A 24,593-nucleotide genomic window follows, 5' to 3' on the forward strand; every position below is an offset into this window, starting at 1 on the left:
ATGCAAGGGAAACATCTGACCTGGTCAAAAAGGTAGACAGTGACGTCATCAAAGAACGACACGCCACGTCTATTATTTCCATCGCTGCCCTCTTCTGATGTCGCTTGAGAAGACTGAAGGGATTTGGGTTTCAGTAGGCTTTTGAGGCTGAGGGAACTGCTGTTGTCCGAGATGATAACAGGTACCGGGTGCACAACTTCATCCTCACTGCACTCAGAGCTAGAGCTGTGTAATCGGTAGGCACGCATATCGTCATCGGACTCATCACTGTTCTCATCTTCTTCATCAGCATCCATTCCATCCTCAGTGCCATATTCCATTGAGGATCCATCGAGCTTTCCTAAATATCTCCCCTCCATATCTGGCTCTTTTTTCTTTGTTCCCTCCCCAGCATATGTCCTTGTTAGCTTTGCATGGACTTTGACGTCTGTTGAGGGCTGCGTTGAGGTAGGTGATGTTGCTGCATGTTCTGGGGCTGCATGGGGATGAGTTTGGTCGGAGTCGTCACCAGTCAGTGGTTTATCCTGGCTCCAATCTTCCTCAGTGGTGAGAACCAACTCAGGCAAAGGAGTCTGTACATCACCATCAGTTGATTCTAAAGTAGGACCTGCAGATTGATGGGATATCTCGGACACCGAATGCTCCTCAACAGCTTCAGCTCCTTGACTTTCGCCAGCTTCTCGATTACCCTGGAGCCAAAATGAAGCATCTCCTGGGCCGCTTCCATTGATGTCATCACTCTTTTTATCTAGCTCCTCATTGTCTGAGAAGTAAGCAGAGTCTCTGTAGTTTCCTCCCAAGGGAACTTCACCAAGTTCTTGTTGGTGATCAACTCTACCAGCATTTACCTGAACATCAGGTACAATGTCCGCCTCAGACACAACGATTTCCGGTGGAACCAGTGCCATAGGCTCCACGGCACTACTCGCCTCATTCTCTTCAGAGGAATCCCTCAAGCCTGTTTGAGAGTTCCACTCGGGTGACTCCAAGTTCTCTGTTTCATACCCACTGTCAGCGGCTTTGTATGGAGGTTGAAGCTTATTATTTACAGGATTTACCGATGACTGTCCATGCACCACATCCCTATGCATGTCCAAAGAATCTAATGAGTCTGGCGTTTCAGCCGAATTCTCAATGGTTGGAAGAGTAGATAATGTGCTATCATCAAGAAGGCTGTCCTGACTTATTTGGTCAAGACAGGAGTCTGAAACCAACAGTGAGGACATGTCCTGAGTTACATGGTTGTCCAATAAAGTTTCTTGATCTTGATCGATGGCTTCTAAGAGTGCAATATCATTGGCGGACTTCTTGTCTAGCTCCATTATATCACTCATTGAGTCACTACTTGTTAGACCTTCAGTGAGGCCACCTTCTGTACACTCACCAACAGGTGACGTAGTAAAGCTAAGCACAGCTGTGTCTATGATTCCTTTATACTGCCCATTCTCCTTTGAGGCTCCAAAGCATTCTTCAAGGCTGGGGGGTTTGGCATCTATGCACATATGCAGTGTATCTGTAGTGGCACTTTCAAGGGACTGATGACTATCAGATGGACTGTCAACAATGACCTCAACACTCTCAGAGGTAGACTCGGAAGAGGAGTAATTCCCAGATTTTGGGGAATGCAAAGAGCCATTTGAGTCTGGCAGGTGGTTGCTACAGGTTTCTCCTGTTACTAATATATCAAAAGGCACCATTGTTTCATTTCCTTTCAAAGGCGACAGAAAATCTTCTAAAATCGGGCTGACTAAGTCCAAGAATTCATCCTTAAGCTGCGTAGAATTCACAGCTGATTTCAAAGACTCACCTGTAAGGTTTACACTATCTGAGACATCCGTCTCAACAATGGAGCTCATGGTCTCCTCTATATTTTTTGAGTCGGGCTGTGAGAGCGCAGACTTGTCCTTCATTAGGCTGTTATCTTTAAGAAACAAGAAGTTTTCAGCCAGTTTCTCAGTGTTTAGAAGCATCATGAAATCTGAACTGTCCTTATCGGACATCTCCAGATGAATGGCTTCTGGTCCAACCCCTAAAAAAGACTTTGGAAAACTATTACTTGCCTTGTTACTATTAGTTTCACCATCAGAATCCCTCTTCGGTACATTCATCTCTGGGAGCTCCATGAGACCTCCCCTGAATGAATGAGAATCTTCCAGTTTTGCATCACCCTCACTGAAAATGTTAGTATGGTAAGGGCTATCATGTTCACTTGAGGACCATATGTGGCTGTCCTGAAGGAAAGAGTCTTTTGAGTCAATGCTCTGATGAAAGAAATCAGCATCTGTACTTGATTCATCCAATCGGACATCCTGTAAGACTACAAACTGATCCTGCTCTGAAGCATTGGTACCTTCAGCACCCTGACTTTCCCCCATCCCAATTTCACTCTCATCTAGCTCCTCCAACTTAATAAAATAGTCATTTCCAGAGGATGCTTTATGTGCATCAAAAACTGGCAAGGTTTCCGGGACTCTGTCATCATCTGCTTGCGCTACAGTGTCAGGGAAATGAGCCTGAATATCCTGCCGTGGCACTGGAAAGAACATACTGTGGTAATTCAAAGTAGTGTCCAAGGCAGAACGATTGTGGTTGTCATAGTGGTCATGCTTGGCTGCCTCCCACACATATTCAAAGCTTAGTCCACGACTCGTTTCGGTGACTGTGAGCACCTCGTCTGGTTCTCGGCCGTCATCAAACTGTTCCAGGATGGGAAAGGAGGAATGACTGACGGTGGCTTGACGAGTAGTGGGATTGGGTTTGAGAGAGCTCCAGCGCTGCTCGAAGTCATCCTCCACATCTTTCTGACCCTGCATACGGAGGTAAGTGAGCAGGCGGTGGACCTCTTCAGCAGTGGCCCTCTTGTCTGCAGGCAGCCAACAAAACTGTAGAACTTCATACCTGTAGACCAAAGCATACAGTTAAGACGTTTCTAGAGAGAAACCGATCTTGTTTATAAATCTGTGAAGGACTAACCATCTTTCTGAGTATGGTAAGTCCAGTTGTGGCTTGAGAAGTCTGACTTGTTGATCCTTGAGCACATGGTGAAGCACTTCTCTATCTGACAAGTGAGGATACGGCTGCTTTCCACTTTCAAACAGCTCCCATAATGTCACACCCAGTGCCCTGAAAACACAAAAATCTTGTTCTGTTATGAACATATAATGTAGAATTATAGGTAATATAATTGAATTGTAATATTACATCTATAGCATATTAACAAAAAAAAAACAGTTTTTTTTAAATCCAGGTCATTTATTAATGTAACTCAAATGTCCAAAAATTAAACTAACAAAGACACTAGAAATCCAATATCCATATTCAACATAAACATAAAAAGGGGTATGTCTGTAATAAGACCTCTTAATATGCTCATGAAATAACTGGCTGACATCTAAGCCATCATTTGATCAGTCAGAGTGATTCAGATGCTTTAAGAGTCAAAGACCTTTAAAATTTATGACCCTGCATTCAGACAAGTGTAGCGGGTACCTCGCTTACAGAGTGCTCTGATCTGCCGACTGCCGTGAGAGACCACAACATCACTAGCGCAATTTACCATTTCCCTCAACATATTTTTTTTTTCTCAAAAAGACATGAGACTGCAAAAGTGCATCCTGTTAAACAAGTATACGTAAGGTACCTATCATTTTGAGTTACCTACCAAACATTGCTGGGTTTAGTCTGTTCTGATGTGATCAAGCCCCCATGCAGCTCACCAATCAGCTCAGGGGAAAGCCAGCGTAGTGCTACACATTGGTCATCCTCTGTGGTGATGTAATCCTCCTGCAAGGAGACAGATAAATAATGTTATAAAAATGTTCAATAATAAAAAAAAAAAAAAAAAAAAACGATGATGCCTTTTCAAGATTTACCTTAAAACTCGTAGGGCCAATGCCATAGTCTCCTACTTTGACGGTCAGGTCTGTTGTGAGATAGCAGTTCCTCAAAGCCAAATCACTGTGATAGGAAGAAAAAAATTACCTGACATGCTTTCAATAAACATTCACATATAAAATGGTTCTCTTGTAGTGTGATGCATCAACTATACTGCCTACATAACTACGTAATACAAAAAAAAAAAAAAAAAATGCATTTGCATTGCAATGATGCATTTTGAAGTATGCCGTTTCACCGGAAGATTTTAATTCAAAATGAATTAATCATTTCATTTTAATTAAAATAAGGTAATATTTAAAAAAAAATAAACATATGCATGTGTAAATTGTTTTATTTAGAAAATATGAATTACAGTGTGAATTTTGATTTGGATCTCATCCACCAAAAACTTTATACAGTATCAATTACTCTGAAATTACTTTATCAATTACTCTGAAAACTGAAACGAGACTTAATGTAAGGTCATTCAGTGATTTAATTCCTAATAATAATAATAATCTATTAATAATAAGTAGTAAATAAACATTTTGTCTCAACACTTTCCAAGTTTCTAAGACCTCCATGTCTGTGATTTTTGCATATATCCAATTTTTTTGCATAAAAGTAGAAAAAAGTAAGTGCAAACCTTTGGTAGAAACTCGCATACAGGTTTTACACACAAAGACGGTTAGTGAATGGGACCCAATGCCACAAGATACAACAAATGGCGCTTCAATGTTTACAAGAAGAGATCCAGATTTTCTTCCCCATTCGCCCCCTTCTAATGTAAATATACAACCAGCTTAAAGCAGGACTCCAAACTAAAAGATTTGCAAGCAATATTCTTTATAAAAATTGGCTTCAAGCTTCAAACCCATCACAAAGATGTCATCATCTCTATCCACTTTGAGTCCAATTAGTATAAGTGCAAAACTGACAGGGTGGAGAGATAATTAAGTAGCAAGTGAGTCTGTTTGTTTCCTAACACAATGCAAGAAGTAATAGGTTTGTTTTGCAGTGTGGTTTCTGTGAACAGACTTGCAGAAGTGTCCAATGTTGCTTCATTTTATTTTGTTGTTGTTGTTGTTTTGTGGTAGTTACCCAGAGGGGAACAATATGCCCATTTAGGCAGTGAGTGGGATAGGAGGACACAGCTTTGCCCACCTTTACTGAGTTGTCTCTCTTTTACAGCCTCTCTTGCGAAACCGCTGACTCTAGTCGTGCTCACTGAATCCGCCGCATGACAAATGGACAGATATTTTAGACGTGATACTCTGGCCTTGGCAAAAGGGGGCAAATACAGTACTGTTGGCGGGTCACAGGGAAGCAGAGCTGTGCTTTTAGCCATACATGGAAAATTCACAAGTGCAGATCAGGGTTATTATTGTTAACTAAAGCTAAATCCATAAACAGGTCAATTGAAATAAAGAAAATTTATATTTTTAAAACTTAAGATTATTTTATTTCAGCTAGTTGCCAAAATTAAATTCTACATGAAAATACAAATAAAAGCTAATAAAAACTAATAAAGGCAATTACACAAAATTAGAAAAGACAGCAATTTTCTGTAATTTCTTTTGAGAGATATCAGACCTTAAAATGGAAAACAACATGACAGATTTGCCAGACCTCGTGAAATCAGAGAGTTAAAATTATTCCAGCTACTATAGTTCATAATGAGCTTCCTTATTATAGTGCCACCTAATGTTGGGTGGGTGTCTGTGCGCTCGCCCGATTAGTGGGTAGGATTTAGGGTCCTTTTACCAAGAGTCTGCACTTTTCTGTTTTGATGCCTGGATACTTTAGGGCAGGGGTTCTCAAACCTGGTCCTCGAGGGCCACTTTTCCTGCAGAGTTTAGCTCCAACCCTGATCAAACTCACCTGCCTGTAGCTCTCTAGTAATCCTGAAGAGCTTACCGTATTTTCCGCACTATAAGGCGCACTTAAAAGCCTTTATTTTTTTCAAAAAACGACAGTGCGCCTTATAATCCGGAGCGCCTTATATGTGGATCTGGCGCCTTATGTTAACGTCTGTTAAACACCCGCTGACTTAAACCTTGTTTATACTTTCGCCTGACACCGGAGCGCGAGCCTCCGCTGACTGCGCGCGCAACTCCCCAAACAGACGAGGCATTTATACTTGACGCAACTGTTTTGTTTTAGACTGAACACCAGACCATATAACTGATTTAGACGCGCAAACTGGGTGCCGGTGTGATGAGATGTACTACTAATATCCGTCTGCTCGGGCAGATTCGGCTCAAAGTCATGCATCTTCGGATTCAGAGGCGCGCGCGCTGTTAAGCCGAATCTGCCTGAGCAGACGGATATAATTTTTTTTATTAACTTCGCGCTCATGCGGACGCGTCGAGTATAAACAAGGTATCTTGGTTTACATTTGGACTTTGGATGTGATCTTAGGCTTGAAAAGGTTGGTGACCACTGCATAACGCAAACCCAGTCAAACATTTGACTGCAGTATCTTCTATTCTATATGCGCCTTATAATCCGGTGCGCCCTATATATGAAAACAGTTCTAAAATAGGCCATTCATTGAAGGTGCGCCTTATAATCAGGTGCGCCTTATAGTGCGGAAAATACGGTAATTAGCTGGTTCATGTGTGTTTGATTAGGGTTGGAGCTAAACTCTGCAGGAAAGTGGCCCTCGAGGACCAGGGCTGAGAACGCCTGCTTTAGGGCATAAAAATCATAAAAATAAAGAGTTAAAAGAGTTCCTTTACTGTTCCTTTAATGCTCGGACCCCCAAAAATAGACCAATGACTGTAAACAGGGTTCAGCAGGCCTTTAGCACATGAGCAATCTAAAAAGGTTGCATTTGGACATGCAAAGCTGCTGAAATGGCTATATTTCCCAAGATACTAGGGCTGGGACCATACACCTATCTTCCCGATTCGATACTATCACGATACTTGGGTGCCGATACGATATGTATTGGGATTTTTTTTAAGAATTGCGATTCTACAAGTATTACGATTCGATATTGCAATATATTGCAATTTTTTTAACACTAGACCATCGAGAAAAGTTAAATCATACACTTATACAGACTGTACATGATGTATAAGATGAGTCATATTTACAAAAACAAATCGTCACATCTTTCTGCCTTTTATTTCAGAAGCATCATACAGTACTACATTCTCTTGAATAAATTATTCGATAAATACATTTTTTAACAGTCACTTGTCGCCACTTAGTGGTGAAACAATGTAATCGATAAATGCGTTATTTTAAGCACCAAGTTTCTATCAAAAGCTGATTTTAATCGCTATCGTAGACATCAGTGTTCATATTTGAACTTTAAACTTATCCAAGTACTTCTATGATAATTTTAACTATTGCATCACAGAAATAATGATACTATGAGTTTGAAGCTGTTTCATGACTACTCTCTCCGGGTCAGCAGCAGCGCCAACACAGCTTTGAATGTTGCGATATGATTTTGTCAAAGTTTAATAGACGGACGAATTGAAAGATCGCGTGGGCGTTTGAATCGAGATCACAGTCTTATAAAGATGAATCGTGCAGCTCTATTGTCTTATCTCTCTCTCAGCATATGAGTAGCACGAGGGCTTTTCAGTGCTTTCAGTCTCACATCTCTTCCACGCGTCCACTTGGGATATTACGTCACTCAACACTCATAGATAACGACACATTTCATCCTCTGTTGGAACGAAAGTGGCTAACTTCTGTTAAACTCATCTAAGCAAGGACAAAAATATCGATTTTTATATCGAATATCGATCGTGAATCGATTTTTTCTCCCAGCCCTACAAGATACCACTGCTCTTTGGACTTCATGCCATTCCAGACAACTGAACGAGCTCATGTAGTGGGAGTGTCAAACAGCGTTTTGCAGTAAATCACCTCTGAAACAAAAAATCCCAGAGCACAAGTATTTTCATGACGGCCACAACAACAGCAAGGAATCTCCATGCCTCCTTTGGCGTTGTATCCCAGACGACCCCGCCAACGCCCCGCGCCCCTTACGAGGGGATCCTCTTACGCTCAAACCGCAGAATCATCATATCCCAGCAGCGGAGGACAGCCAACAACCCCATAATCCAGCGGAGCTGTGCAATCGGACACCTTTCAGCATATTCTGAGCATGCAGGAGGGTACAGACGCGCTCATGGCAAGACACCCTAGATAACTCAACCTTCCTCCAGAAGACTGGAAGGGGAAGAAAGAAAGTGCAACGTCGCCTTTTACAGCACCGTGGCCTATTTTGGAAAAAAAACGAGGACGGCCAGCACTGAGAAGGAAAGGCTGGACAAAAACACACACACGTGCATTCGGATGGATGCAATGTGTTGCATTAAACCTACTTGTAAGATGTTCGCATGAAGGTTAAGCAATGTCAAATCACTGAGAAGTGGAATGGACACATACTGTATATGCAAAGTGAGCCGAAGGTGATATGTGCAGGGCTAACCTGTGCAGGAAGTTGTGTTTGTGCATGTGGGTGACTCCCGCAGCGATCTCGCAGGCCATTTTCTGCAGCTGTAGCAGTTCTCCATTCCTGTACAGCCATTCATGCTGAGAGACATAACTCTTCAGGTCCCCCTACACACCAAAACACAAACACAGGGGGCAAGAGTTATAGGACATTCACAACACAGCCACACAGAATCAAGTTTTAAGACCACAAAAGCAAACAATTTGCTGAAACATGATTATAAGCATCCTGGGAAGCAGATATAACAGCACATACAGCATTTAGACTGAAATGATCAAGTTTTGTCGAGGGTAAACCAGCCTGAACATATAACAGCCTGTGTGTGAAAGGTAACTTGTGGAAGCAGCCACAGAGGGGCAGTATTCTCTCTCTGTACAGATGCTGGACTGCCGAATGGATAACTCGACCAAATAAGGGAAGGGCTGTTTAATAGTGACTACTATATGCTGTGTCACAGTAATTTAAAAATAAAGAAGCAGCAGTAAGACAGAGCGGGCAGATCAGGGCTGTTCAGCTGTGCTGGGTTTCTGGGCCCAAAGACTACAGGCCAGTTTAGCTCTTGGAGAGACTGCATTGAACCACATCATTCATAATTTTCAGTAACGTGACTGGCACGGACACCTGGAAGGCAAAACATCCATAGAGCTGCAGCACAGTTTTCCATCGGTTTCAAGCCATGAATATTTAGAAATATGTGACCCTGGACCACAAAACCAGTCACATGGGTCAATTTCCTGAAATTGCTTGAATAAATAAGCTTTCCATTGATGTATGGTTTGTTAGGGTAGGACAATATTTGGCCGAGATACAACTATTTGAAAATCTGGAATCTGAGGGTGCAAAGAAATCAAAACAAAATCTCCTTTAAAGTTGTCCATTTATGTTGGCGATTGTGCTACATTCACTCACACAAATACATGTTTTATATATTTGCGGTTGGAAATTTACAAAATATCTTCATGAAACATGATCTTTACTTAATATCCTCATGATTTTTGGCATGAAAGAAAAATCGATAATTTTGACCCATATAATGTATTGTTGGCTATTGCCACAAATATACCCGTGCGACATGTGATCCAGGGTCACATATGTGAGCAAAACGCAAGTTTTGGCCAATTGTGAGCCATATACAGTAACTGCTGCAGTATTTCAATCCCTAAAACCAGCGGGACATTATAAAACACTTGTTTGAAAAACACTTCAAGAGACTTAAAGTACTAAAAGTGATATTTAAAGATCATATTCCATATAAACCTTTTTGATGATGCATACAGGCAAGCAGATGAGCCCAGAATATGAACGCAATGCTCTAAATGGTTGAGAGTTTTTTCATAATGGTTTTCTATGGAAAAACGCGTCACGTGAAACTGTGTGCTGTGTTTATATTCTGGGTTTATCTGCTTGATTGTACATAGTATGCATCATTAATAAGGTGTGTACAGAATTAGGTCTTACTGCATTAGTACTCAGTGCAAACCTGGTAAATTTAACTGGCGGACAACGGAGGAAAGCCTTGTTTTGCCCTCCTAAGGATGTGACGCCACATGAAAACTATGAATTCTGACAATGTTGCAGGTCTTGCATAGAAAGTGGGGAAACCGTCCTGTATTTTTTATTTAAAAAAGTCACAATAAAATCACTGACTTGACTGCATTAAAAGCACACTTGATTGACACACTTTTGCTTTATAAAATTGCACACTCAGAGCCTCCACCTGTAGCCATGTTTCAATAAAAAAATATATATTAGTCAGATAAATCCTTTCGAATAGTTTCCTTCCACTATTTCAATCTTTCTTGCTCAACAACTGAGCATTATTACACAAGTCAAGTAGTGCGTATGCACTGGTCTCGAGAGAATCCTGAAATCTCAGACTCCTAGCGACACACAGGGCGAAGTTCTCCCTTTGGAATGATGTGGGAGAAACAGCGTTACAGCTGGCAGCCGTGTAATATATGATTAACTTTCTGTTAAATCAGCCAACCTGTAAAGCAAGCTTTGTTTGCACACAACATAAGGTTTGGCAAACTGCCATCAATTCTGCCTTTAACTTATCCATATTTAAAACTGATTGCCCATTTTTTATGACCAGTCTATGATATGAATGAAAGAGTAGGAGTCATTAAACATTCACTCAATAGGATGTGAATATTGTGAAAATCATAAGGAAAGGCATATTTTTAGTACCATTAAGCTTTCTTGCATATGCTATTATGCAAACAGATGTTGTACTTTTAAACTTTCTTTGTAATACCCATTGTTCTTACTGGTCATTGTCATTAAATTCTCATTTCTGATGCAAGTCCCCCTGCATTCAATAATTGTATCCCTTAAAACGCATCTTTGATCACCAAAATTACATATTTAAATGTTTTTTCTTGCCTTAAAATAGCTTGAATGTAACTCTACAACCTTGCCTCATTTAGTATGCGCGGTTCTATGAATATGCAAATGAACCCCGCCTCCACTCACTCACACCAGCTCAGAGATCCACTGGTTGACGATCACACGTTGATCTGATTGGTTACAAGGTACTTTGTGACGTCAGAAACACCAGCGATTTCAAACCGTGTTTTTGAGACTGTCTTTGATTCACTGCAGTTTTAAGGAGAAAATACTCAGCAATGGTGTCGACTTATGAATTTGCACATGGTTTGTCTTAATGCATATTATAAACACCACATAGACATATAAACAACATTAAAATCTTGATTTTCACCACAGGGGGACTTTAAGAAATGTACACTTTTTTGTTTTATGTTTTTAAAGCAATTTTAAGAGCACAGCATTGTGAAACATACAAAAGCCCTCCCAAAATCTTAGCAGGGGCTCGGTCTGCCTTTAAACACGCATCCGCTTAGTGCAGCTCCCTAAAGAAAGCCTTTCCAGGAGAGACTGTCACTCAATCAGAGAGCAACTGGCATTCTGCAAACCAGCTCCAGTTGCACCCTGCAGCTATATTTCTCTCTAAAATGCACTGTGTCAGGGTTACCAGTGGTTACCAGTGATACACAAAGAAAATCAGCCATCCAAAGAGCTTTCAGATGTGCTTCTCTCTACCTAAACATTTCAATATAAAGTAAAAGATAAAAATCACAGTGATTGAACATACAGTCTTTAAAAAAAATCGTCCTGTTCTGCACCTTACAAACTGGAAATGAGTAGAAGCCGACTCATTACATGCTGATATGTTCAGAATAGAGATGCATTGGTATCAGAAGTGGTTTGTAAAATTGGTATGTATACAAAACAAAAAAAAAGCGTTCGGCAAACGTTATCAAAATTGGCCAAATTTGCTTGTAAAAAAAAATTTGGTAATCGAAATCGGCCATGAAAAATCATAATCGGTGCATCACTGGTTCAGAATGGAATAGTAGCATAATTCTTGCTCCATACGCAAGGAATAATTGACGACAGGTCGTTGAATTATTACAAAATAAATAATGCACACCTGAGCTGGTAATGACAAGCAAAGTGGAGTTACACCTCGAGCGTGCATTATTTTTCAACGGACCGGAGTTAATTATTCCACTTATACTACGGTCACCACACCTCAAGACATTGTTCAGATAATGTATTTCGAGACATTTGTCAGGTTTTGTCCTTAAAACAATCTTGAGGGTAGGACTAATTTCTTACGTATCTCATCCCATGCCTCTGTTGCTAATTCCAAAACGTCATTTTAAAGCTAGTAACAGAGGCTCGAGCCACTGATAGCTGACTAATGCAGTTATTACTGCTGTTACTAGCAAGAGAGATTAAGCGTGTGTGAATTACCTGAGTCTGCGTCTCTCAATATAGTTTAGCTGCAGCATCTCAACGAATCGCGAAAATGTAAGTTTATCTGCTTCGAGAACATCGCCGTTATCTCCTTGCTAGTGAGAAATGCCATGTAGCTTTTAAGTTGCTAAACTATTTTACAGATGAAATCATCAGAGCAGCGCAGACAACACGTTTCTGTGCGAGTGTGTGTCCGCACTGTATGTGTGTGCGTTTGAGTGGGAGAGAGAGCAGGAGAAAGAGACTAGAGTATGTGCTTTCCGTACATAATTTTGTGGCAAAAACACAGATATAAGTTGTTGTTTATATCCTTTTGTTTACTATATGTATTTGCTTGGTCAGTGTCCTTGTGGGTTTTGGCTCTTTTGGTGTTGTAGTCTGTAAGGGTGGTGTGGCGCAATGGATAAGACACATGCCTTTGGTGTGAGAGACCCGGGTTCGAATCCACTGTGAGACACCAATGTGTCCCTGAGCAAGACACTTAACCCCTAGTTGCTCCAGAGGCGTGCGACCTCTGACATATATAGCAATTGTAAGTCGCTTTGGATAAAAGCGTCAGCTAAATGAATAAATGTAAATGTAAATGTAAATGTAAGGACCTTTGAAATAACTGAAATCATTTGGTGAAGTGATATGGACTGTAAGGCGCTCAAAACCTGCCTGGCTGGAACTACTTTAGCCGTACGTTTCCCTTGAAAATAATTGCACACCTTTGCACGTTCGTCAGATTCAAGCATTCAACAGCCTTGTAGTATAATTGAAAATATATATTGTATTCTGCCTGATATTTAAAAATGTACACTACCATTCAAAAATTTGGGGTCATAAAATGTAATTTTTTTTAAAGAAATGGATGCATTAAATTGATCAAAAAAACACAGTGAAAGCAGTTAGAAAAGTCTTCTGAACATTCTATTCATCAAAGAATCCTAAAATAATGGTTTAGTATTCTCTATGCCACAAAAACATTAAGCAACCCAGTTTTTACTGTATTTTTGATCAAATAAATGCAGCCTGGGTGAGCAGAAGAGACTTCTTTCAAAACAGCAACAAAAAAAATTCTACTGATCTCAAACTTTTGAGCGACTGTAGGTGAAATTGTAAACATTATGCAACCAGAAAGCATTTTAAAAGGCAATTCTAGAACGCAACTGAATGCTTTTTCAAGCGTCTCCATACTTGAAAAACCGCGGAAAACTACTTTTAAACACGAAATATTTACGTAGGCTTCATATTTACAGCGGGTCTGTTCGCACGGGATTAGTATTACTTGAGGTAATTTTTCCAGACCTTTTTACTGAAGGTACGAGTCGCCGTAATCTTTACTGGCATTGTCCATAAGATTACTGAGATGACACATTCGGACGGGACTAAAATCACAGAGAAGCTCTGGTAATTATTACTTTACCCCACCTCTCCATGTTAAACTAGTCCCGTCCGAAAAGGGCTATTGACGACCTCAACCAAACCTCTCAATATGAATGCCAATACGCCATACAAACTGGTCTAGGGTGGGAAACAAAGCCAGAACAGAGCAATGAAATGCCCAGGCCTCTCCATTATTCTTCTTGAGATGAGAAGTCGTAGGACCATACATCCAAATTGGTCTATGTCTCAGCCTCTTGGTTCGTGTGAAGCTACACTCTGACTTGGGAAGGAACGGCTTGGGTCGAAACCCGAGCCGTAACACCAGCTAAGGAAACGGCCCAGACTGCATTACGCAACAGCTGGCCGCAGTGAGCTCATGCTCTCTCTGGAGACGGGCGACGTGGCTCGAAGCCAACCACCTGCTCAGGCCCAGAGGATCCCAGACCACAGGCTTTGTTCCTAACAACTGGTCAGGTGTGTAGGATGTTCCTAACCACAACCGCTGTGGGATTAACAGCTAACTAATTGCAGAGTCAAGTGCAGCAGAAACGGAAAGGAACTAGAGAATATCGTCTCTTTCTCAGATGATGTGTGTTTGCACAAACACGAGCAGTGAACTGGCATAAAGTGCTATTACATTTCTGCATATTGACAGTTAGGACATTAGCAAGACTCCATCTGTGTGCATAAAAGTCATAGCAGGGAATTCATTATTATAATGAATTCCCTGCTATGACTTTTATGCACACAGATGGAGTAGATGACATCTGTTTTTTGTTTGTTTTTTACTTTGCACTTGCACATTTGAGACTTGTAAAAACAGTGTGGCATCATTGCAGCACTTTAGCATTAGTAATATGTAGCTACATGTAAAGACATCTTGAACATAAGAATATTACTTTCAAATAGTTGAGGCAAGTCTGTTTGAATTTATTTATTTAATTGTACATATTATATAAAAAATATTTATTGGTAGCACTTTATTTTACAGTTCTGTTCTGCATGTACATACTATGCACTTATTATAGTAATTACAATAACTGGGTTATAACTAGGTACTAACCCTGAACCTACCCCTTAACTTGACCTTAACCCATGTAGTTACCTTATATTACCAGTACTTTCCTGGCTAAGTACACTATAAGTACATGTACTGTAAAATAAAGTGTAACCTATTTATTTTTTTACTTACCTGCACAAATATGTAGTTCATATGGACTATGATTATTAAATCACGTTAATAATTTTTGCGTTTTGCAGCATGGTGATAAAATGCACCAACGCAGCAAGATGTGAGAGTGACAGTGTCAGTAAAAGAATCCTATTGCTTTATTGGGATATGAGGGAATCGGAGAGCTGCCTACTGCATGCAGTTATGCGGCTCATATCCTTCACAGGCACAAGCAGCGCACCCGAAATAGAACAAGAAAAACAGAAAATAAATCAAAGGACAAGAAACAGCCCACTGACAGACACTGGCTGTGTAACTGTGTGATGGATGCTGGCCTAATTAAAGTGCTGGGAACAAATGAAGTAGTGAGGTACGCTGGAGTATCCGTGCTTTCATCGAGACTAGTCCGAAATGGATTTGAGGTGCCGTACGTGGCTGTGAAACAAGATTCAAGACAAGAGCGCAAGACAAGATGACCTGGAGTGCTAGACAGATGCAGAAGAATTCATTTAAAAAAAGATGTTTACAGGTATCGAATACATCATTGGCCACAATAAGAGATGAATAATGAGTACCAAACAACAAATAAAATCACTATGTGCTCCATCTTATGCTAAAGGACTAGTTATCTGCTTTCCTATTATCGCGTCACTGAAAGAACAGAGTCAGAATAGACGACATACTTTTGATGGCACACTTTAAAAAGAGTGCACTTTGGCTTTAAGATAGGACAACTTTTCGAATTTACTTCTGTACTCTCACATCAAATAAAATCTGGACAGAAAAGAAAAGAATCAAGGTTTTGCAATGATGCCATTAACAGATGCCCACAAACCTCAATGAACTGAAGCAACGTTGTAAAGAACAGCGGGACAAAATCCATTTTGAGAGACTGATAAAGTCATACAGAACATCTTACTTCCAAGTTATTTCTGCTAAAGGTGGTTCTACAAGTTATTGAATCATAGGGTGTACTTAGTTTTTCCACACGTCTTCTCAATTTTTGTAAAATGTGTAATATGTCATGTGTTGTTGTTCATCTGAGATAGTACTTGCGTACAAATATGTACACACTCACATATATACACTTACCAGTTCACAATACTCGAAGATGAGCAGGAAAGGAATGGCCTCCACACACTGACCAAGACATTGCAGTATATTGGGATGCTGAAGAACCCTGTAAAAGACACAACGAAAAACACTAAATACAGCCATATATAACACATTCTGCTAGCCACAATAATATTATATCAGTTTAAAAAGAAAAAAACTTTATGGGTTAAAGACACTGACTTAACTATGTGTTATTGAAAACACTGCTAATATAACATACATTACAAAGTAAAAGCTTAAAGGTATAGTGGAGGATTTTCTTTTTCCGGGTGGATCATCAAGACTATTGGTCCTCCTAGTTGTCAATCATTCTGGTGATATGTTTACGTAAAGCGCTCGTCCCTAGGTAGTTTTCGCTTTCTGCGCATGCGCACTTTCAGGTGTATATGTGTGGTGAGCTACGGTTTCAGCCATTCATTGAAGCTCGCCGTTCTCACCGGGTTTTTTCAAAATGTCTGAGGGTCGCAAGAGAAAAAGTGTCTATGAATTGTATGACAAGAAGAGAAAGGCCTCTGAAGAAAGAAACAAGACCAGAGTGTTTTGGGGAGAATATTTCACACGCTGGCGTGCGCTAAAAGCACAGGTTGGGCTTCCCACTGATGCCTCAGTCGCGAAGTTTCTACTCGACAGGTAAAGTTTGGCATGCTATTTGGAGAAATCCCTTTAAAATCACTGCTAGTAAAAGTTAATGTAAGCTATGATTAGCGATGCTAGCCCTGGCACAAGTCACGCACTAGGCTCGTGCATGCTCTCTCATGCACACGACACGTTTAATAGGCGTTCCCTCTCGGGGGCAGGTAGAGTGTTGCGCATGTGCATTTTTTCAAAAAGTGGAGAGGGCGGTTCTTTTCTAAAATTCGGGAAAATCCTCCGCTATACCTTTAATATCCAACCTAATACAGAAGAGCCGATAAAGGCCCTCTCTTACCTGAACGGGTCGCCCTGCTGCAGGAACTCATTCTGCTCTTTGGAGCTGCCGTTGGCCTTCAGCTCTTTGACAACGGCTCGGGCGACTGCAGGGTCCATGTAGATCTCACTGAGCAGAACCTGTCAGAAGACGACAAACAGAGAAATTTGTCTGATATAGAATCAATTCTGACCGAATCGACTGCCAATTGATTTGGGGAGGAGCCAAGTCCTTCCTGAAAACAAGGCCTGATGGGTGGACCACAGCGCATTTTCAAAAAAAAAAAAAAAATTCTCTAATAACGTAATATTGACTGAATGCAAAAGGAGGAACTCTGAAGCGTGGACGTGCAGTTCCCGGACAGTCTGTGGCGTGCGCATAACAGAGACGCAAGCCTCTTTTTTAAAAGCTAACGTATGAAAAATTGGCATAATATCATTTTTGTATGAGAGCTGCTTTCTGTATTGTTTAGTTCTCACATCAACATGCTGTAAACTGATCTATTATACGTAGGTTTACTGTACGGCCCTCCACAGTCACAGTGTGTGTCAGTGCAATGCCAGTCACAAAAAGTTACATTCTGACTGTGCTCTCTGCAGATGTTCATTTACTTTTTTTGCTGTTTTTGATTGTGTAATACAGCAAACATTTCAAGTCATAACTTTTTATTATTTAGTTGTGTATAAGAGCGGCTTTATATGTTACTAATTATTCATAATATAAGTCCACAAGCATTATTTTTGTATGAGAGCTGCTGGTACATAATTTTTTAACGAAAGCTGTTTGTGATTTTGCTACAGCAAAATGTTTTTTTTTGTCTGAAGGATTATATTGCTCATTGCCCATAACAGGAGGATGTTGATCAGAAGTCTGTTATTAAATGTTAGAGATTCAGAATATGCTGAAGTTTGTATTCATTGACTACAAGTTTGCTGCTAGTACAGGCACACATCTCTTTTCCTGTTGGTTCTTTGCAATGTTGGGACATACGCTGGCAAATGTAACCTTACAGTTGACTTGCCAAATCACTTCCATTTGTTTTATTAATAAAAGATATTGGAAGTAAATTCTTTATGGGTCATTACAAATACTTTGCTTTAAAAGTACCAAGTAGTCACATAGTGCCTAGAGATTCCCACCCCTACAGCGCAGCAGGTGGCTCAGATGAGGATGTTCCCATGGCAGGACAAACGACAGGAAATAAGTTTTTCCCTTAAGTCTTAAGCTCGGTAAACACATCCACATGCAGGCAACGGGAGGACAGCTTGAGCGCCGTATAATGCTCCCTCGTACACGTCAAACTATGGCCTCCGAGGGCCCCCGGCATAGAGATGAGAGCAAGTACCAACAAGATCACAAGATGCGATTATTTAAGATTAAACCTCAGGAGAAATTGTACATTTGTCCTTGACAAAAACTTCAGAAGTCAGTGTGTCGCAAAACAAAAGTCTATCAATACACCGTCACACTTTCAGAGTACGATGTAAATACAGGAAGACAGGCTTACCTTTCCAAACCAGCCGTTCCCGATCTCCTGAATGTAACTGAGAGAGTGTCGTGCCACATGAGGACCTGATGAGACGTCTAAAAGACCAAATATAAGAACACAGAGATGGATCAATGTGACCAAATAAACAGCAAATGCAAGTAGGAAAAAAGTCAAAAAAAAAGAATATAACGCTTAAAATGAACATGAAACCTCCCGAATAACAAAGACAATAGAATCGATCACTCCTTAACTGGTTATGTAAGACTGACCCTTCATTCATCATAATACGCTTCATTTCAGAAGCATGTTTGGATATTGAGAGCGATCAATCTGCTCTAAGACTTCAGCACCATTTTTTTTACTTTAAGGTCACTATGTAACTTTTGGCGCTCTAGCAGTTGAAAAACAAAACTGCATGCATTTTGCAGAAGAACATTGTTTTGGCTGTGCTTCGGCTCTGCGAGACCAGGGAACTACACTGCGACCAAAATGGTCGCATATGCGACCTTTTGAAATGCCATTGCGACCAAAATTTTTAATGGGTCGCAAATGTATCACTGATTATTTTTGTACCTATGTTTTAGGCAATATGCTATGAATTACTATGAGCATTTATTAAAACAGAAATGTGTATTTTAAGAATACGTTTTATAACGTGCTCTGAGCATTCAACACATCAGTTGGCTGGCTTCAGCCCCGCGACCGTTACTTAGATTAAAACATACCATTGTATCTGCGCGACTCGCGAGCTGAGCTCTCTCTCTCTCACAAATACGGACGCGCGCGCACACACAGAGAGAGAAGATAATTGTAAAATGAAAATTGACGGGCTATAGTTTAAATTGTGTTCTTGCTTGTTTTTTTTTCTGTCAAAATGTCGGAAAGCATATCCATCCGTGTTTTTAAAATTCGTTAAATGACGGACGTTTTACAACACAGCCCTCGTTATATGTCGGATTCGTCAAACTTAGCCTACTTGATATTATTTTTAGAATACGTGATTCGTTACGCTATTATTGGACTCCTGTCTATTCATTGTCAACTGTTTTCTATAAATATGTTTGTATTGGCTAACATTTATGCAGCTAATGCCTGTCCTGTTTAAAATGCGCAATGTTCAAATGCAAAGACAGCACGTCACAAATAGAAGCTCTTTTCCCTGTGCTATTTAGTATCATATTTGGTTATTGGAATAATAAATTAAGTAGCCTATCTTTATTGTACACCTTTTTTTTACTGTTTTCTAGGGGTTTCTTAATTTTAGACAAGTTGACCAGCACACATTATATGCAATTCAATGCAATATAATGCATGTGTGTCCTATGTGTGACATATTTTGCACACAGTAAAGGTGCCCCAACATAAGTCATTTCTAAAGTAAAAAAATAAAAAATAAAAAAATAATGTTTCAATAATACCGGTAATTGAAATATTATTATAAAAATAAAAAATAATTTCCAAATGTTTTGGAAAATATCTCTTTATTTGATTATCAGTACATTTGTTTTCTATACAGAGATATCGATATCGGCCATAACAGCAATATTAATATCGGTTATTATCGATATCGGCCACAATTTTCACATCGGTGCATCACTACTTAAGAGTTCAGGAGTCTGCCCATCTGTGCCAACCATAGCATGTTGAAATCCATTTGGCACTTTATTGTGTACTGTATTTTCTATTGCAGTAAATCTATCCCAACTAATGTTAAAGAAAACAAAAACAAGAAGGCATGTGGTTTAAAAGATGGCAAGTAAAAAAGCACATCTGTATGCAATACAGTTTCATTATTGTTCATTATTATCCAGAGCGGCTTACTATAAATAATTTGTGCGACCAAATCATGTTTTGCGCCAGTAACTGAAAAAGTTAGTAGCGCAAGTGCCACCAGTGGAAAAGGTTAGTGTAGTTCCCTGGAGACACATGGATATCCAAAAATTATGTCATATGAGCATGCATGTTGTGCTGTTGTTTTGACTAATTGGAGAAACAGACATTTTTAAATTAAAAAGCTATGACAATTCCCGGTCTGATGTGGTCAAACGTTGCAATTTTATATAACTGATATTCTGGTCAAAGAGAAAGATTGTCCCACTGCTCATAAAACATTCACCACTAGGCTTAAGAGACATAACCGGTTTAGATTGAAAGGATCTCAAGCTGACTAGCTGAAGACGTTACTGTAGCTTTACCCATTAATTCACAATAGATAATGCTTCACAATGAACTCTGTTAGAGAGCTACATCTGCTGGAGATGTGTTTTCCTCAGTGCAAAACGTACATGTCACAGGTATTCTCCATCTGTACGTTAGAAAGTCATGCAAATATATCCATTTTGCTGTCAGGAGTGGACAAGCCTTATGCAAGCGAGTCTCTGCTAAACGTCACAGACTTCAGTGAACGAGCGCTGCCGTACGCCAATAGAATAGGAACGTAACATTTCTGACTAAAATATACATTTTGATCAAATATTTGCAGTTAAATGTGCCATATGTATAATTTTAAACCTACAAGTAAGTGTATTTTTATGATGGCAGTAACTGTAAAGAGACATTGTAATGGGGTAATCAAATGTAGGCTAATATAACTACTAAGATCAGGTGAGTGAATGTGTTACTCTTACCAGTGAACATTAAGTCTGCGCTTTAATGATTTTAACTTCTGCTTTACTTTGGTTTTTAGATTGTAACATTGTTACAATATTACAATGTTATGTGATTATAATTCTTTTTTTGCACATAATATATAGCATAGGGCTACATTCACTACATTTGTTTTCATTGCCTTCAATATAAAACATTGCTTGTAGGACAACATTGGGCAGGATGTGAATTGTGAAAAAAACATTATTTAAATAAATAGGCTACATAAAAAAAAATCCAAATAGAAAAAAAGTTGAAAATACCAAGATATATGCTGTATCTCACCATTCAGCCCAAAAATACAAAGATATGATTCTTTGGCCATACCACCCAGCCCTAGTTCTCACCAAAAAGCCAAGCCAATGTCAATTCTTGTTTTATTACAAGCTCGGTCTCGTTCTTTTTTAGCCAGCAGACTCTCCTCTGTTCAGCGTTTGTTTAAAACAGGTGATTTCCCGGAAGTTGGAGATGTCAACCTTTCACGCCTGTTCTTACAACTAACCTGACACTCCCACACCATACATGCGTCAAAGGAGCCAGAGCATCTTTCCTCTTTTTATATAAAATAGTGTATCTTTGTACTGGTGTGAATTTGCAGACGTGCTTTCGGGGAAGGTACATGCTTCTGACCTGTTAAGCGGGGCAGTTGGAGGTGAGGGGGTCCAGGGAGGGGCACAGGGGGAACAGCGAGGGTGTAAACCTCCGCGGGCGACTGCATAGAGGGGGTGTCCTCCGCTGGGGGCGTGAAATCAACCTCATCCTCAAAGTGGTCATCAAACTCCTGACAGATCACAAATCACATTTTGAAATGAATATTAGCGACACTCATAGAAATACTCTTGAACTGTTGGAACAGAAATTGGAACAAAACAATATAGATGCGAGAGAAGATTTCACTCACCTTAAAGTTGATATCTTGCTCTTTGCAGCAGGAAGCACAGTTGAGCAGCAACACCACAAGGGCCACCAACACAGCCAGAGACAGCAGCAGCGGGATGGCCAGAGAGAAATCCACATATCCACCAGCAGCCTCTGCTGAACACACAAACACATGATTAGCGAATCCAGTGATAATCTCTCAGAGGGAATCACTTGTGTAGTTATCCAGTATTATTTGAAATGAGAGGTGCTCCAGGACAGTTTCTAGAGTAGCAGCAACACAGCAGGTCGCCATCAAGAGAGGCCTACTTAACACCAAGAACTGATTGTAATGGGGGCAATTTAGTTTTATCATCACACACACATCCGATAGACACACTGTATGTATTTTGTAGGCTGTTTACAGTAGCAATTAGGGATGCAAAATATACAAATACAAACTGATATTGGCACATTTTGTTTTTCTGCAATATATACATCGCACAGCTCTAGTAGCAATTATAGAAATATTCAACAAAATAAAAAATATTGCAATAATGATATTGTACTAGTGTAAAATAAAAATTAAAAATCGAGGATTGATATAAATAAAGCATTAAGCCATATCTCAATATATATATATCTCACAGTAGTAATGTCTTAATGTGCCGCATTAACATAATTTAAATGTGTGGTGGCAAATTTTGCAGTGGCTCCAAATAAGGCTCATCCAGTCAATTTTATAATGTATTTTCCTTATTTTCTGTGTACTTAAGAGACGGATTATATGAACAGCTACAATTCCTCAAAACATGCTACATCATGAATAAATAATAATAATAAAAAGGTGCTGGGTGAATTTTTGCACTAGATGTAAAATGCTTTCTCCATCCTTGTCTCTCTCTGAGAGATTATGGGATGTGTCGGATCTCTCAGGGGCCTTACACACAAACCATTTGCAAGACATTGTCCTCCAACAGGAGTTCAGATATCAAGTGATGAAAGGCTGGATGTGCTTTAGCACCTGTTCTGTCACTACAACACCATTAACACCGCTCTCCATTCCTCTCATCAAAACAAAACAACCCTCTGGGGTTTTCGAACAGCAGGCTGTATAATTGGTGGCAGGAGAGGTTAGTAACAGATCTGAGATCAGATGAGTTGGGCCGCCAGTGTCACGTGTCTGTGCATGTTTAGCGTGTTGCTAACCCAGTAGTTTGTCTTGCGCAATTAAGATGACAAGGATGTGCATGTATGGATAATATGCTAAGACGAATCTTTCAGCAGTGGCTGGCATGATCTCCCATAATAGTAATAAATGTGGCTTCAGTAATCCTACAGGCCACACACAGAACCGCATGAAACACGAGGAGCAAAGACTGAGCTATTTTGAACACCTACTCATAAAAGGTGGTTTGCTGTACACAGGTCTTTGACTGGGTCGTGGCTCGACAGTAACTCTCAGTCTGCCATAATCTCACATGTAAGATTCATATCCACTGGTCCTTCCCTTCGAGAGTATGAGAGACAGATTTCCCTGATTTAAACTTCAGTGACAGCATTAGGGTTTGGAAAAGATGCCTTGATCTTTTTAAACAAGAATTCGCTGTGTTTTAGGGGTGTAACGGCACACAAAAATGATGGTTCTGTACGTACCTCGGTTTAAGAGTCACGGTTTAGTATGTTTTCTGTCCAGTTCGGTATGATTTGAATGCAAAATATTTTAGCACAATATATTTTAGTTAGAATTATTACGCTCCCATTCTGTTTGATGCACATATATAAGGCCCTGTTTACACCTGCATGGTATTAAGATGTGTTTTGATTGATCAGATCACAAGTGGACGACGCTAAATACAGGTGTAAACGGGGTCTAAAACATGTTGAGCTTGTCCACTTTCGACCACTTCCAGAGGTAGTTGGAAAAAGACCAGATTGCTTTCGTGGTGTAAACGCTCACGTGGTCGAATCTGTTCGAACAGCCACAAAAGACCATATACTCTCCGCCTACTGACCTCATGAGTAAACATTAAGGGAAGCGCGCTAGCCAGACAGGATTTAAACTTTGTCGGCTGAAGACCCAAGTTTGGTTTGAAGATAAAAACGTACCAAACACGATGTTTTCACACCATTCCTGATTTCTAACCCGAGCCGGACAGTAACGGAGTACATTAAAGCCCCTTTCACACAGAGATTCCGGAAAATACACGGATAAAGTGACCCGGGATTTGACCCGGGTTCATTTGATTTTGGTTCATTCACACTGCCAGTGATTTTCCGGAATCAGAGAGCGCGTTCACACACAACCCGTGTATGTCCCGGAAAGACACGTGACATCGATGTGACTTGTAATGTCTCAGCAGCGTCTTCAGTTTGCTTATGAGCTGCGAAACCACGCTTGTGCATTTATTTCTCTGATTCGATCATAAAATTGCGCATTTCGTACCGTTTCACAGTTGGCGAACGATCCCGGCTTCAGCGTCATCACTACGACACGGCATTATTACGGCTTTTGTTCACACAGCGCGCGTTCCGGGACTGAACACGGCAATGTTACTAGGTCCCCAACCCGGCATCGATCCCGGCATTAAACCCGGGTCATGTTTGCGTTCACACAGAAGGCGTTCCGGCAATTTGCCGGCAATTTCCCGGGTTCAATGCGCTGTGTGAAAGGGGCTTTACTTGAGTACAGTACTTATGTACAATTTTGAGGGATCTGTACTTTACTCGAGTATCATTTTTGGGGAGTACTCATGACTTTACTCAAGTACATTTGAGAGGCAAATATTGTACTCTTTACTCCGCTACATTTCTATCCATAACCGTGAGTACTCGTTACTTCTTCAAAAAAAAAAAAAAAAAAAAAAAAGGAAACAAGAAAAATCTCGGAAACCCTCAA

The 24,593-nt window shown here is 40.1% G+C and overlaps 1 protein-coding gene across 2 annotated transcripts in view; it reads right to left on the minus strand.

Moving 5' to 3' along the window:
• Positions 1-24,593, minus strand: part of lmtk2 (lemur tyrosine kinase 2) — a 43,091-nt gene that overhangs the window by 3,320 nt on the left and 15,178 nt on the right. Inside the window, exons 2-11 of one of the 2 annotated variants that reach the window (XM_084402581.1) lie at positions 21,738-21,868; positions 21,467-21,617; positions 18,209-18,285; positions 16,723-16,841; positions 15,771-15,858; positions 8,333-8,463; positions 3,873-3,957; positions 3,662-3,783; positions 2,974-3,123; positions 21-2,898 (exon numbers count right to left, since the gene is read on the minus strand). In XM_084402581.1, coding sequence (XP_084258707.1) covers positions 21-2,898; positions 2,974-3,123; positions 3,662-3,783; positions 3,873-3,957; positions 8,333-8,463; positions 15,771-15,858; positions 16,723-16,841; positions 18,209-18,285; positions 21,467-21,617; positions 21,738-21,868 — 3,932 coding nt within the window. Of the gene's footprint in view, positions 1-20; positions 2,899-2,973; positions 3,124-3,661; positions 3,784-3,872; positions 3,958-8,332; positions 8,464-15,770; positions 15,859-16,722; positions 16,842-18,208; positions 18,286-21,466; positions 21,618-21,737; positions 21,872-24,593 lie in introns of both variants that reach the window. The other variant, XM_084402580.1, reaches the window with a different exon arrangement.

This window comes from Rutilus rutilus (genome assembly GCF_951802725.1).
Source record: "Rutilus rutilus genome assembly, chromosome: 1".
Taxonomy (NCBI): domain Eukaryota; kingdom Metazoa; phylum Chordata; class Actinopteri; order Cypriniformes; family Leuciscidae; genus Rutilus; species Rutilus rutilus.